General features: G+C 34.2%; 1 protein-coding gene across 1 annotated transcript in view; it reads left to right on the top strand.

The window, feature by feature from the left end:
- LOC115227081 (sodium- and chloride-dependent glycine transporter 1) overlaps nucleotides 1-14945 on the top strand; it is a 58957-nt gene that overhangs the window by 10376 nt on the left and 33636 nt on the right. Inside the window, exon 2 of the mRNA XM_029798010.2 lies at nucleotides 14300-14489. Within this exon, the coding sequence (XP_029653870.1) occupies nucleotides 14300-14489 (190 nt within the window). The remainder of the gene's footprint in view (nucleotides 1-14299; nucleotides 14490-14945) is intronic.

Here is a 14945-nt window from a genome sequence, read left to right as displayed (position 1 = left end):
GGTGTGTCATTATATATATGCAAGGATATCTTGGAAGATAATTAAATACCACATACATCATACACCGCAGCAAAACAAGAGATCGTTTCTGTTAAACTAAAATAATATTTAAAGGTTAGGCCAGAAAATGTTTGTTCTGAATGTTACTGATTTCTCCCTAACTTGTGTTTCTCTTCATCTTACCAACGACATTTTAACAAATTTAATGTATCTCGACCTCCCTTCAATCACTCTTATTAAATATCTACCTCTAACATTATCTCTCCACTAATTTTCTTTTCTCGGATGCTACGTGTGTGTATGTATGCGTGTTTGAGCAAGATTTTGCGAACAAGTAATTAGATAAATTTAAAGTGTGCGTGTGCGTGCATGCATGTGATGTAACAGAAGATTTTGTTATGAAATGCCATGGTCTTAAGCTTTTCAGTTATATTTAGGAAATACCAAGCAATATCTGACCATTTTCGCTCTCTTTCTCTCCTTTCAATACACACACACTACCACCAACAACAGCTGGAAGAAGGTGGGCGTTTTTTCCCTGAAAAAACTCTGTGTAATTTGTCTGAAATACACATACACACATGTGTATATATATATATATATATATATATAACAATTTAATAAATAAAACATATGCATACATACATACATACATATATGTACATACCTACATCTATATGTATATATATATATGAGTACAGAACACCACAAATAAACGTAGAACAACGAGAAACGAAAACAAAAACAAACAAGGAAACGGACTTTTTTAACAACGAAAAAACAGAGTACAGAATACAAGGAATATTCCCCTTCATCAGCTGCCCCTGGTTCGACGCAATGCGTATATATATATATATATATATATATATATATATATATATATATATATATATATATATATACTTGTACATACACACACATTTTACAGTCACAAAAGTACTCAATAAGCTGCTATTATCGATCAGGTGTCGGTGAAGCAAGCTAGATACGTTGACTAAATATTCCAAATCATATCAGTTCAAGTACAACGTTGCAACACGTAACACAATGAGTAAGAATGCTACTGCGCCATTGTGCAATTCACAGATGTTCTTTTGCCTGGCTTTCAATAGCATAAATCTTGTTTTAGATCCAAGGCACTAATGCCAAACTAAATAAGTCGCACTTGTTACTCAGTTACGAAATGAACATGAGTCAGGGTGGATGTGGGCCTTTGTAATCGTCTGTTAATTCTGAACATATTACGTGATAATAACTTATCGACTGACGAACTAACAAGATAATTTTTTTATTATCGCTCAAGCTACCAGAAATATCAACCAAATCTTCCTTAAATCACTCGTGCTCCTAGACATGCTATATCTGAATTTTATACAGGATGATCACGGCTGGAACACCCTTCATTGTAGATCTGGTTAAATCTTTGCTGACCTGGGGTTAACAATTCTTTGGTATAGATGCAGTAATGCCCTTTTTCCTTCTTTTAGTTGAGCAGTTTGTATTCTACACAAAAAAATAATGCAAACCGATTCGATCCAACTTTTATTACGGATCATGCCCGTTATACAATGTTATGGTGTGAAATATGTGATCGGATTTCAGATATTGTAATTTAACTCACTGAAAATTGAAACCGCATCGTAGAGCTAACATATGATGCGGATGATGATAGTGGTGGTGGTGGTGGTGGTGACGACGACATTGATGATGGAAGAGAAGATATGAACGCAGTTTTCGCTGACCTTTCAAGACTTAACAGTAAAGAAGCAATGCTTTTTGCTATCAACCAAATGTCTTTCAAATGTTCTAGTATTATGTAATATGGTTTACCAGTGTCCTTTTCATATTACCATGGTGTTGGGTAGGGGAGGGTGATGTTCGTAATGCAAATTGCGTTATTATCAACGAGGTGGTGGTGGTATATGAATAGTTTGGTTGTAGTTGTAGTAATGAATAAAATGATGGTCGCTGTTATACATGTCGTATTCTAATAGATGTGCGGTAATTGTTATTATATGGCACATACAAGCGCCCGCTTACACAGAGGGAGAGAGTGGGGGGAAAATTATCCAGTGATGCAGGCTGCCTGAAAATTTAATTGCCAAGTAGGGGCAAGCATAATTAATGTAGCAAGCCAACGAATTATAATTAATTAAAATTACTCCCATCGTAATGAGAACAGTCGTTAAGGAAACTACAACCCCAGTCAAAAGAAGCTAGGAAGAACACCCCGCGTTATTTTAATTAATTAAATATAGTATGTTATAGGGCATGTGCACATGGTTTTTTGTTGTAGTACAGTGGAAATTCTTGACAAGTTCCACTATTATTAGACCTCTACAGCGAATTTAAGTTATATCATTGAGTATTCATTCGAGAGAAAAAAACCTACATCTCATAAGTCGTAGTTAGACTATGCTTTACTGGTAAGGTTTTTCAGTCTGTAGTAATCTCCCGTAAGAAATTATAAAGTAATTTAATGCTGTCATATTTTTATTGCTTAAAAGTTTTAAGATTAATATACTGGGAGTAGAGAAAGAATTCGGCAAAGCTACGAGCTGTGGAATACAGACTCAGAAACTTTTTTACGTAATATGGAACCAAACAAATAAAGGTTGACGGCAGGAAGGATATCCAGCCATAAAAAAATCTACCTCATTAAACTCGGTCCTCATTAAACCAGGCATGGAAAGTGGACGTTAAAATTATATATATTACATTTTATTATATTTCAATACCCGTGAATGTGCAGATTAAAATGCAATATGTCGAAACAATTTGTTGGCCTTTTATGGTGGTTTTTATAATTATTTATGTAACATAAGTAAATTATCAGATTGTCAATTGATATATATATATATCACACACATGATCACATGACCGACCAGACCATCAGATGTTGCTACACATCGCTGGTCACAATGCGTTCGCATTGTTTTAGCCTTCGAATGACGCCACCCTTTATTTTTATATATATATATATATATATATATATATATATATATATAATATATATATATATATATATATATATATATATATATATATATATATATATATATATATATATATATATATATATATATATATAGGCGCAGGAGTGGCTGTGTGGTAAGTAGCTTGCTAACCAACCACATGGTTCCGGGTTCAGTCCCACTGCGTGGCATCTTGGGCAAATGTCTTCTGCTATAGCCCCGGGCTGACCAATGCCTTGTGAGTGGATTTGGTAGACGGAAACTGAAAGAAGCCTGTCGTATATATGTATATATATATATAAGTGTGTGTGTCTGTGTTTGTCCCCGATGCTGGTGTGTTTACGTCCCCGTCACTTAGCGGTTCGGCAAAAGAGACCGATAGAATAAGTACTGGGCTTACAAAGAATAAGTCCCGGGGTCGATTTGCTCGACTAAAGGCGGTGCTCCAGCATGGCCGCAGTCAAATGACTGAAACAAGTAAAAGAGTATATATATATATATATATATATATATATATATATAATATACTTTATTAAAGTATATTACTCTACCACTGGTATTTGAGTACTCTTTTTTTCCACCTTGTTTCACATTTATGTGTTTACTCCGGTGTAACTATATATAATATATATATATAATATATATACATATATATATATATATGTATGTATATATAATGTGATGTATATATATATATGTATACTTTATATATGTATATATATATGTATATATATATGTATATATATATATTATATATATATAATATATATATATATATATATTATATATATATATATATATATATATATATATATATATATATGATATATATATATATATATATAATATATATGATAGATCGTTAGCTACAACACACATTTTTTTCTCATTGTTTTTTTGTGTATCTTTCTGTAGAAGAGCGTAGGCTCGAAACGTAAAAGAAATTTTTTCTATTCCTGAGCGCTATACTAATACATTTGTTTGTTTGTACACCACCTGCCTTCGTCTTTTGTTTATTTTCGTAAACTTTCCGTTTATATATATATATATATATATATATATATATATAATTTTTTGTATTCCACCTGCCTTCGTCTTTTGTTTATTTTCATAAAGCTTCCCGTTATATATATATATATATATATTATATATATATATATATATATATATATATATATATATATATATATATATATATATGTATGTATGTATAAGTATAGTTGCGTTAATTGAGAATCATAATATAGCTTAAGTCACCCTGCCCTTCCTCTTCTGGTTATCATGCATCTTCTGAGAGGGAAGAGTCTGACGTTAATTAATTTATCACCAGCAGCAAGAACTTAACTGTCAATTCTCAATGGTCTCTAATTCTGAGGGGATGTAGAATACTTGCTGCATCGGATCTTTTGATTGTGAGAAGGATAAAGATGAATGTAGCTATACCACCACTACTCTTTCTTGACCCTCCCCCCATCATTATTTTCTTCTGCCACTCAAAATTATAGTAGGCTTTAAGTATTTTCTCCCTAAGTTCATTCAGCTTCAATAATAGCAGTAAGCATTGTAATTCTTTTATTCTCTAGTTTTGATAAAAATTTTGCTAAAAAATTGTAATGGAGTATCCTGTATGTTGAAAACCTTTATGGTCTTACGCTTCCTAGGAGAGCGTTATATTTCAAATTTCGGTTGCATGAACTAAAAGTCGGAAGGAACGGGATTAACTACCTGCATCAACTTGCTAAAAAGCAGGTAGTAATTTTACCTTGTCCATATTCTTAGTGCAGGTTTTAAAGAGTGCAGTTCGATTTTAACAGTTATTTTTCAAAGCTATAATGGAAGTGACAAAGGATCATATTCGGCATATTTTGCTTTATGAGTTCAATAAAGACAACAACGTAACTGAAAGTGCGAGGAATATTAATGCAATATATGAGGATCGGATAATAAGCGTAAGCCAGTGTCAACGGTGGTTCAAGAAATTCCGAGCCGCAAACTACAGCCTAGAAGACGAGCCTCGTCCTGGAAGACCTGTAGAGCTCGACGAGGACGTCCTGCAAACCCTGGTGGAACAAAATCCCATCGTAACTGTTGAGAAACTAGCAGAGAAGCTTGGATTTTGGTCATTCAACCATTCATCGACACCTGCGTGCCATCGGAAAAGTCATCTAATTGGTTTCAAGACGAAAGGTGCCCTTCCATCAGGATAATGCTCAGCCACATACAGCGAAGATGACATTCCAAAGGCTGGAGCAGCTTGAATGGGAAACGATGCCCCACACACCATATTCGCCAGACATTACCCCATCTGATTATCATTTATTTCCGCAGTCTTCAAAAATCATTTGGATGGAAGAAATATGAATTGTGTAGAAGAAATATGAATTGTGTAGAAGAAATATGAATTGTGTAGAAGAAATATGAATTGTGTAGGTCAGAACAGTACTGGAGGAGTATTTTTTGTCACGAACAAGTGAATTTTAGAAGAGCATTGTAGAAAATGAAGGAGAGTATATTTTAGATTAAAAAAGAACTCTGTTTATCTTAATTTTTAAAAAAGAAAAAAAGAATTTATGGGATGACCCAATATAGAAGTATATACATACATACATACATACATACATACATAAACGTGTGCGCGCGAGCGTAGTATGTTTGCGTCGAGTTAAAAATATCAAGTTAATCTGTGTAACGTTTGCCGTTAATCGGTGTTTACGTAACGTTGTGTATACACATTTAACTACAAAATAATGTCTTTCGTAAGGTTTTTGGAGAGGACATCAGAAGGTAAATACATCTAATACTGTGTACGGTATCTAAAATCAGACAACCCACACATTAAAATAAAGTTGTTATGGCAGTCACCTTAGCAATATATCATTAGCGTTAACTGACTCAAGTAAAATAACACTGCAATGACAGTTATGAGGATGGAAATTTTTTTTACTACGTAGTACGAACATTTTCACAAAGTGAATTGGCCTGATAGTAGCATGTGCCTGAAGGCCTGAACATGATAGATGGGAGAGGGCATTAACACTTCGTAGTCAGGTTTAATCTCGGTTCTGTCGGGCTCTTTTAAAGACTCTGGGTCAGTAGTTTTCAACCATCTTTACCTGTGGACTCTTTAATTACTATTTTATTCTGGTGAATCCCCATAGCTATTTTATGTGTAAAATCTAGTTTTATCGATGCTTCTTTCAAAATTCCTATTTTGTTTTTCACACGTTCATTTTTATAGGTTTGTGGTAGTATTCTCTGAGAGAACACGTTTCAGTGGTCAAAGAAAGAAAACCTAGCTGTTTCTTGCAATAAATACATCTAAGAGCAAAATTTATTCATGGACCCTTAAAATACTACTGTAAAACTTTGTAATTCCTATTAAACACATGTAATGATAATGGTGAATAAATAATACCAAAACGGTTTCCAAATTCCTGATTTGTTATATATGTGTGACCCAGGGGAGGGGGAGCCTGAGGGGCACGTGCGCCTTTCTAAATAATGTTATTACGCCCTATTCTCCTGGAATTGTATTCCCTTCTGACCTTATATCCTCCCTTCGATCGCACCTGTATATATATGTTCTTTTATTCTTATACTTGTTTCAGTCGTTTTGACTGTGGCCATGCTGGAGTACCGCCTTCAGTCGAACAAATCGACCACAGGACTTAATTCTTTGTAAGCCTAATATTTATTCTATCGGTTTCTTTTGCCGAACCGCTAAGTTTCGGAGACGTAAACGTACTAACATCAGTTGTCAAACGATGGTGGGAGGGGGGGGACAAACACAGACACACTAATACATACATATATACAGCTCTGGCAAAAACGAGTAGTACCTGTATTTCAAAGGGCCAGCCTTGTCACACACTCACGCTGAATCTCCCTGAGATCTACGTTAAGGGTACACGTGTCTGTGGAGTGCTCAACCATTTACTTGCACGTTAATTTCACGGGCAAGCTGAAATTTTGTAAAGTTATGAATTTACAAAATTTCAGTTAGATTATTTACTTATGATTGAGCTTGTTCATATAGCGTCTTTGTAAAGATTTAGAAATTATGAATATTTTTCGTCAAATAGTTAAGAAGGCATGTTAATCTGATGAAGCATCATTATATATTTAAACAGATCTGATTGTTCTTGAAAAACTTCGTTTTATTAATGAAGCAGAAACAGTTATAATGTATGAAGTGTCATTTGTTTGTGTAAAATATTTAAATTGAATTGAATTTATAATTGTTCAATCTATTGTTTTGTTTTTCCATATATATATTTATTTATTTTATATCCTTTCAAAATTTCTTCCAAGCGTTACCCATTACAATTCGTCTTGGCCTAACGGCCCTAAATGTATGTCTTCGTCAATTATTTACTTCCGTATGACCACTCTGGTGTCGTTTGTTCGATCGAAGACCTAACCTTCCGCAAATTTTATATTTTAAAATTTTCTGGATGTTGCTGCCTTATGAAGTTTTCCTGGCTTGTTAAAAGCACGCAACAGGAAGTAATATCTCAGTCGACAGCTGAGGAGGGGTTAGACTTCTTTTGGAATTTTGTCCCGTTCTTCTCGTTGTGCGTTTACGTATTTTTCACTGGTTGGTGATGTCCTGTTCTTAATGTGTATTTTTCATTTATATATGTATATGTATGTATATATATATGTATGTATGTGTGTGTGTGTATATATATATATAATATATATATATATATATATATATATATATATATATATATATATATTTTATATTATATATATATATTAATATATATATATATTTTATATATATATATATATATATATATTTTATATATATATATATATTTTATATATATATATATTATTATATATATATAATATATATATATGTGTGTGTATGTGTATATATGTGGTGTGTGTGTATGTGTATATATGTGTGTGTGTGTGTGTATGTGTATATATGTGTGTGGTGTGTGTATGTGTATAATGTGTGTGTGTAGTGTGTAACATGTTTGTGTGTGTGTGTGTATATATATATATATATATATAGCGGTATCTCGTGAGCAGTCGCCGTTTCTGTTATTTATTCATTAGGCACAATAATAAATCAGATTTTAGAAAAGAATAAAAATGAGATTAAGTAGCATCTATTTATCTTTTCTTTCCACGAAAGTGTATTAATTAGTAATGTTCAAAATAAATCATTAAAATGATTTCAGCTATTCAATGTTGTATAAATAATACAAGTACGCCACGTTAGCTACCAGTTCTTTGTTAATAAGTCGCCTTGGACAGTGGCAGTGCTGATAGCATAAGGCAGCAGGATGGGAGAGGAAAGAAGGAGGAGGAAAGAAAACCAATATCAATACATTCTCAGTATTTTTCCATTCGCTGTTATTCCAATCAGATGACATACTCCCACTGTAAATTATAAATCAAATTGCAAATGACAGCAGAAAATGCGCAGTCTTTAGAATACGGTACGTGTATAGCACGCGTGCCTATGCGCACGCATGCATGCATCCATACATATGTACAGTCATACATCAGCTTTCAACTCTTCCCTTATTTTCTTCGATTTTCCTCTTTTCTTTATCCACCTTCAAAACTCATCCTACATTTTCCACGCTGTATCTGACGCTTCGTATACCAAGTTCTTTCAGTTCACTTATTCTCCACCGTTCATGCATACTAATATTACACAGCCATCGGAAGATGCTTACTTCATTTCGTTCCAATGCACTTGATACGTCAGTATCATACATCATTTCAAAAGAAACTCTTCGTTACCAGCATGAGTAATAGCTCTCGATACACGTTCAAACTTCTTACTCTGCTTACGACACATTCAAAACACCCACCTCCTCTACAAATTTGATCATAAAAGTAATAAAAGCTGTCAACTATTCCTAGAGAACTTTCCATGCATTTGGGGTCAGTTTATTTCATGGGTATTCTTTTGTGTACGTGTTATATACATGTTTGTGATCGCACCACATCTCTTATGCACCTGTTGTTTAAATTTTGTGCACTGTACAGAGTTCCTACCTCTCTTCTTTACTGCAGAAACTCTAACAGATTCAGCTATTAGAAACTAGAGCTTTAGTTTATTGGAGTTCCCACGATTTTAATATTTCTTGTAATGGATGAGATAAACTCTGGGTTGCGAACTGAATCCAGGTTGACTTTATCAACCATGCTCACATTATTATATTTCGATACAAGGCTCACAACAATATATGCTGTGTTGACAAAGTAAAATGACTTAAGCTTAGATGCACATCTTTAGACGATCCCGTACATTAGATTTCATCAAACATATTATAGGGAATAATTCCAGATGACGACGGTGCTTTTCCTGACGATCTAAGATGGATATCAGCAGTGGGAATGCAAACGCTGCACAGAACAGCTAAATCAATATGACGTCATCTATTTAATTGTACAAGCTAACTTCTGGTACAAAATCTATTCTGCATAAATTATGTTAAATGTTGCATATTCTCAGTAGCTACATATGTATCTGCTTTTGGTTGGAATTAATTTGGAATATTCCATACAAACAGCAAAGGTTGAATCAAAAGTTTTACACATGAAATATTTAGCAATACCAAGTTTTCAAAATTCATACACAAAGAGAGAGAGTAAGATATTTGCGTATATCTGCAATGTATATAATTTTTGTGTGTGTATGCGTATATGTATATATATATATATATATATATGTGTGTGTGTATAAATAGATAGATGTACCTATATTTATAAATATATCATCATCATCATCATCGTTTAACGTCCACTTTCAATGCTGGCATGGGTTGGACGTTTGAGGACTGGCGAGCCAGATGGCTGAACCAGTCTCCATTCTGATCTGGCAGAGTTTCTACAGCTGTATGCCCTTCCTAATGCCAACCACTCCGAGAGTGTAGTGGGTGCTTTTACGTACCACAGGCATGAGGACCAGTCAGGCAGTACTGGCAACGGCCACGCTCGAATGGTGCTTTTTATGTGCCACCTGCACTGGAGCCAGTCAGTGGCCCTGGCAACAATCATGCTCGTATGGTGCTCTTAGCGCTCCACTAGCACGGATGCGAGTCATGCGGTGCTGTCATAGAATTTGATTTCGATTTCACTTACCTCAACAGGTCTTCACAAGCAGAGTTTAGTGTCCAATGAAGGAAAGGCATGCATAAGTGGGCTGATTACACCATTGGCATAGGCTACAGGTTTATGGTCTCACTTGGCTTACCGGGTCTTCTCAAGCACAGCGTATTTCCAAACGTCTCAGTCACTTCGTCATTGCCTCGGTGAGGCCTAATGTTCGATGGTCATGCTTCACCACCTCATCCCAGGTCTTCCTGGGTCTACCTCTTCCACAGGTTCCCTCAACTGCTAGAGTGTGACACTTTTTCACACAGCTATCCTCATCCATTCACACCACATCTGATGCTTCTTAGGTCCAACTTTTCTCTCAAGGCACTTACACTCTGTCGAGTATGCAAGCTGACATTGCACATCCAGCAGAGCATACTGGCTTCGTTCCTTGCAAGCTTACACATGTCCTCAGCAGTCACGGCCCATGTTTCACTGCCATGTAGCATGGCTGTTCATACGCATGCATCACACAGTCTACCTTTTACCCTGAGTGAGAGGTCACTTGGCACAAGCAGAGGTAGGAGCTCTCTGAACTTTGCCTAGGCTATTCTTATTCTAGCAGCTACACTTTCAGCGCACCCACCTCCGTTACTGACTTGGTCACCTATGTAATGGAAGCTATCAACTACTTCTAGTTTTTCTCCCTGGAATGTGGCAGAAGTTGTTTTCTGCACATTTTCAGTGTTTATTGCTCCTAAGCATCTGCGACATACAAAAACTATCTTCCCAGTTAGCCTTCCTTTGATATTGCTACACATATGTGTCCATAGCTTACACTGGGTACATCTTATAGAGTTTCTACCTACACCTTTTCTACAGATCGAGCAGGGCCATCTACCTGAAGGGATTTGTGGTTTGTCTGCCTTCCTACTTGTTATGGACTTTGGTTTTAGCTAGGTTGACTCTAAGGCCCTTTGATTTTAATCCTTGCTATTACACCTGAAACTTCTACTTGTGATAATGACTCAGCAATATATATATAGATAGATATACCTATATTTATAAATATATATATATTATATACATATATATATACACATTTATTTATATATATATATATATTTGTTTTGCAAAATTGTTGATGTGATTTCATGTGTTGCCACTGATATTGTTGTACTTATGGACGGTCATGTTGCCAGTTTAGCCAATAATATCATGCACCATATGTTTGGTGTTCACTTGCTTCTGCTTTATTTTATACTAATTGTATTTCGGCCAGAGTTCTTTCGTCACATTTCTGTTACCTCATCAGTGGTCCTTTGCTGTCTTCCTTCTTTTTTGTGTGTCTATCCTTAGTAATGATCTGCCATTTCCTATTCCTATTGTCAATAGGAATGCAAAATGACAGATAATTAGTAACGAGAGACACACAAAAAAAGAAGGAAGAAAGCAAAGGACCACTGATGAGGTAACAGAAATGTGACGAAAAATCTCTGGCCGAAACACAATTAGTATAAAATAACGCAGAAGCAAGTGAACACCAAACATATGGTGCATGATATTATTGGCTAAACTGGCAACATGAATATACATGTATATGTATGTATGTATATATATATATTATATATTGGTAAAAACGGTAAGATAACAAAAGAAAGAAAGAGACCTCAATATTATGTAAATAGAGGAAATTTATCTGTAAATTAATATGTGATAATTATTCAATAGCCAAGATAAAACTCTGAGTTTCGGATGCCGAAGTGGAAATCCACAACACCATATCTTCGGTTATCTGGCCATGTAAAAGGATAGCGTTTTTTCAGATGGCCAGATAACCGAAGAGATGGTGTTGTGGATTTCCACTTCGGCATCCGAAACTCAGAGTTTTATCTTGGCTATTGAATAATTATCACATATTAATTTACAGATATATATTATATATGTATGTATGTATATATATATATATATGGTGTCCTTTGGAAGTGATGTATCAAGGCTGAAACTATTTTTCGGTATTTTCCGTAAAAAAAAATGTTTATTTCTGTAATTATTTTTTTCATCTGAATCACCTATGTTTATATTTTTCATGTTTGTATATTTTTGTATGTATACATACACACACTTATACACAGAAATATGCATGCATACATAAACAAGTGATACAGCATATCCGAAGGATTGCCACACACACACACATACGCACAGTGGATAATGGGAGCTTCTTAATATGGCATAGAGCAATGCTCAACATAAATACGTAAGCAGTATTGATTGAATCTTGAAGGACACAAAATACGACTATAAGCAGATGCATTGCAACTACTGCTACCACTGCCTCCTCCCTCTTCCAACCAAAGCAACGTCATCACTACTGTTAATTTCATATATATCGTACTATAGCCCACGCACACACACACACATGCACTAATATCACCATTACTGCGATTTATTCTAAAACCAGCTTTAACTCATATATGTAGTCCATCCCTATTTAAATCGCATCATTAAATATCTAGACTAAATCCAAAGCCAGATTTTAATGAAATGGTGGGATTGGCGGGTTAATAGAAGTGAGGTGGAGGGATGCTAAATATAGTTGATTGGTTATATATATATATGTGTGTCTGTGTACCGTATTTTAACATGTATAAGAGACCCTCATGTACAAGGAGTCACCTAATTTTGAGGGCTTAAAATTGGAAAAAAGGTTTTGTAAGGGATTATATTATCATCCATGTATAAGAAACTCCCATTAAAACACGGTATATATGTGTACATGTATATATGTATATGTATGTTTGTATAGTAAACATTATTACCAACAATGTGGCAGTCTTAGGATGAATGTTATTGTTATTTAGCCCCAGGAATCATCATCTCCAGCTAAATAATAGTAACATTCCCCCTAACCAGGACAACCACATTATGTTGGCAAATAATTTTTACTCTAGAGTACTGTTACTGAATATCTCTCGTTGAGAGATTTAGAAATATCAATTTTTCTATTTATATATGTATATGTATATATGTCTATATATGTATATATATTCTCTCGTCCACCTTTGTATCATCTATCTGTTCGAATGTTTCAACATTCTCTATTGCGTTTTTGTTCTATATATATATATATATATATATATATATATATATATATATATATATATATATATATATATATATATATATATATAGCGGTGTATATGTATATATAGGGAGAATTCACAAAAAAAAAACAAAAGACACACTTCTACAGAAAGGAACACAGAAAGAAACAAGGGGAGAAAATAATGTGTACATATATGTGCGTGTGTGTGTGTGTGTATGTCTATATGTATGTATATATATATACATACATACATACATACATACATACATACATACATACATACATACATACATACATATATATATATATATACATACATACATACATACATACATACATACATATATATATATATATATATATATATATATAGCCTCGGGCTGATCAAAGCCTTGTGAGTGGATTTGGTAGACAGAAACTGAAAGAAGCCCATCATATATATGTATATGTATGTCTGTTTATCCCCCCAACATTGCTTGACAACTGATGCTGGTGTGTTTGCATCCCTGACACTTAGTGGTTCAGCAAGAGAGACCGATAGAATAAGTACTAGGCTTACAAAGAATAAGTCCTGGGGTCGATTTGCTTGACTAAAGGTGGTGCTCCAGCGTGGCCGTAGTCAAATGACAGAAACAAATAAAAGTAAAAGAAATATATATATATATAGATATATATATATATATATATATATATATATAATTATAATTAATTTTATTGTATCGCATTTATCTTTGTTTATATATATAATATATATATATATATATATATAATATATATATATATGGATATGTATTTATGTGTGTGTATGTATATGTATATATCTATATATGTGTATATGTATATATCTATGTATGTATGTGTGTTTGTATGTTTTTATTTCCTTGCCTTGACATGACATGATAGCTGTAAACCATTATGCAAGCAGTTTCTTTTATTTCCAGTATTTTGGTCAATTTGCTAGTCTGTAACTTTTCCATTTCTGCCATTTCATATTCTACCTCATATAAACAAATATTTTAATAAATTGATGTTGATGATAGTAACAGTGGTGATATGTGAGATAAATATAATGGCTCTGATAAGGTCAGTAGTGGTGGAAGTTTTTTTTGTTTTAACTAATCTTTTCCTTTTGTATATTTTGCAGGTTGTGAAAACCATTGATGAAGAATCAAATTCTTCAACTAGTGATGATAGTTCCAGTATCTCCAGTGATGAGAACAAAGACCGAGGCAACTGGACAGGCCGCTTGGACTTCATGTTGTCTTGTGTTGGCTTCGCTGTTGGTCTGGGAAATATCTGGCGATTCCCTTATCTCTGTTATAAGAGTGGTGGAGGTTAGTTTTATATGAATTCTACTCTTCTGCCTTTAAACCTCTACATTGGCCACCTTCAAATTAATCCCTCCTTTCTTAGTTTGCTTTTCCTTTTCTTCTTCCATTTCTCCAGTTGATACCTACTTTTTATCCTTCTCCATTAGGTAAACTGTAAAACTGCAACATCAAGTTTATTAAGTCCTCCAGCAATGTCCCCCAAGTGTCCATATCCATAACCACACACACACACGTACATATTCTCATAAGCCAGTGAAGGAGCCTTTACATGGTTGCTTGACCTGCTTGAATTAGCAGCTGAATCTCAACTCCCTATTGTCCTTAAATAAAAAAGAAACACCTACTGTACTTGGATAATATAATCCTATCCTACAACAAGGATATAGTTAACAAGACTGGAACACCTCTGATCATATGTCTGTTTGATTAGAGTTGACCTGTGACTAAATAGCACCCCCA

Source organism: Octopus sinensis, unplaced genomic scaffold (genome assembly GCF_006345805.1).
Source record: "Octopus sinensis unplaced genomic scaffold, ASM634580v1 Contig01638, whole genome shotgun sequence".
Lineage (NCBI taxonomy): Eukaryota > Metazoa > Mollusca > Cephalopoda > Octopoda > Octopodidae > Octopus > Octopus sinensis.
The sequence above is the reverse complement of the archived record's forward strand: the minus strand, read 5'-3'. Positions and strand labels throughout refer to the sequence as shown.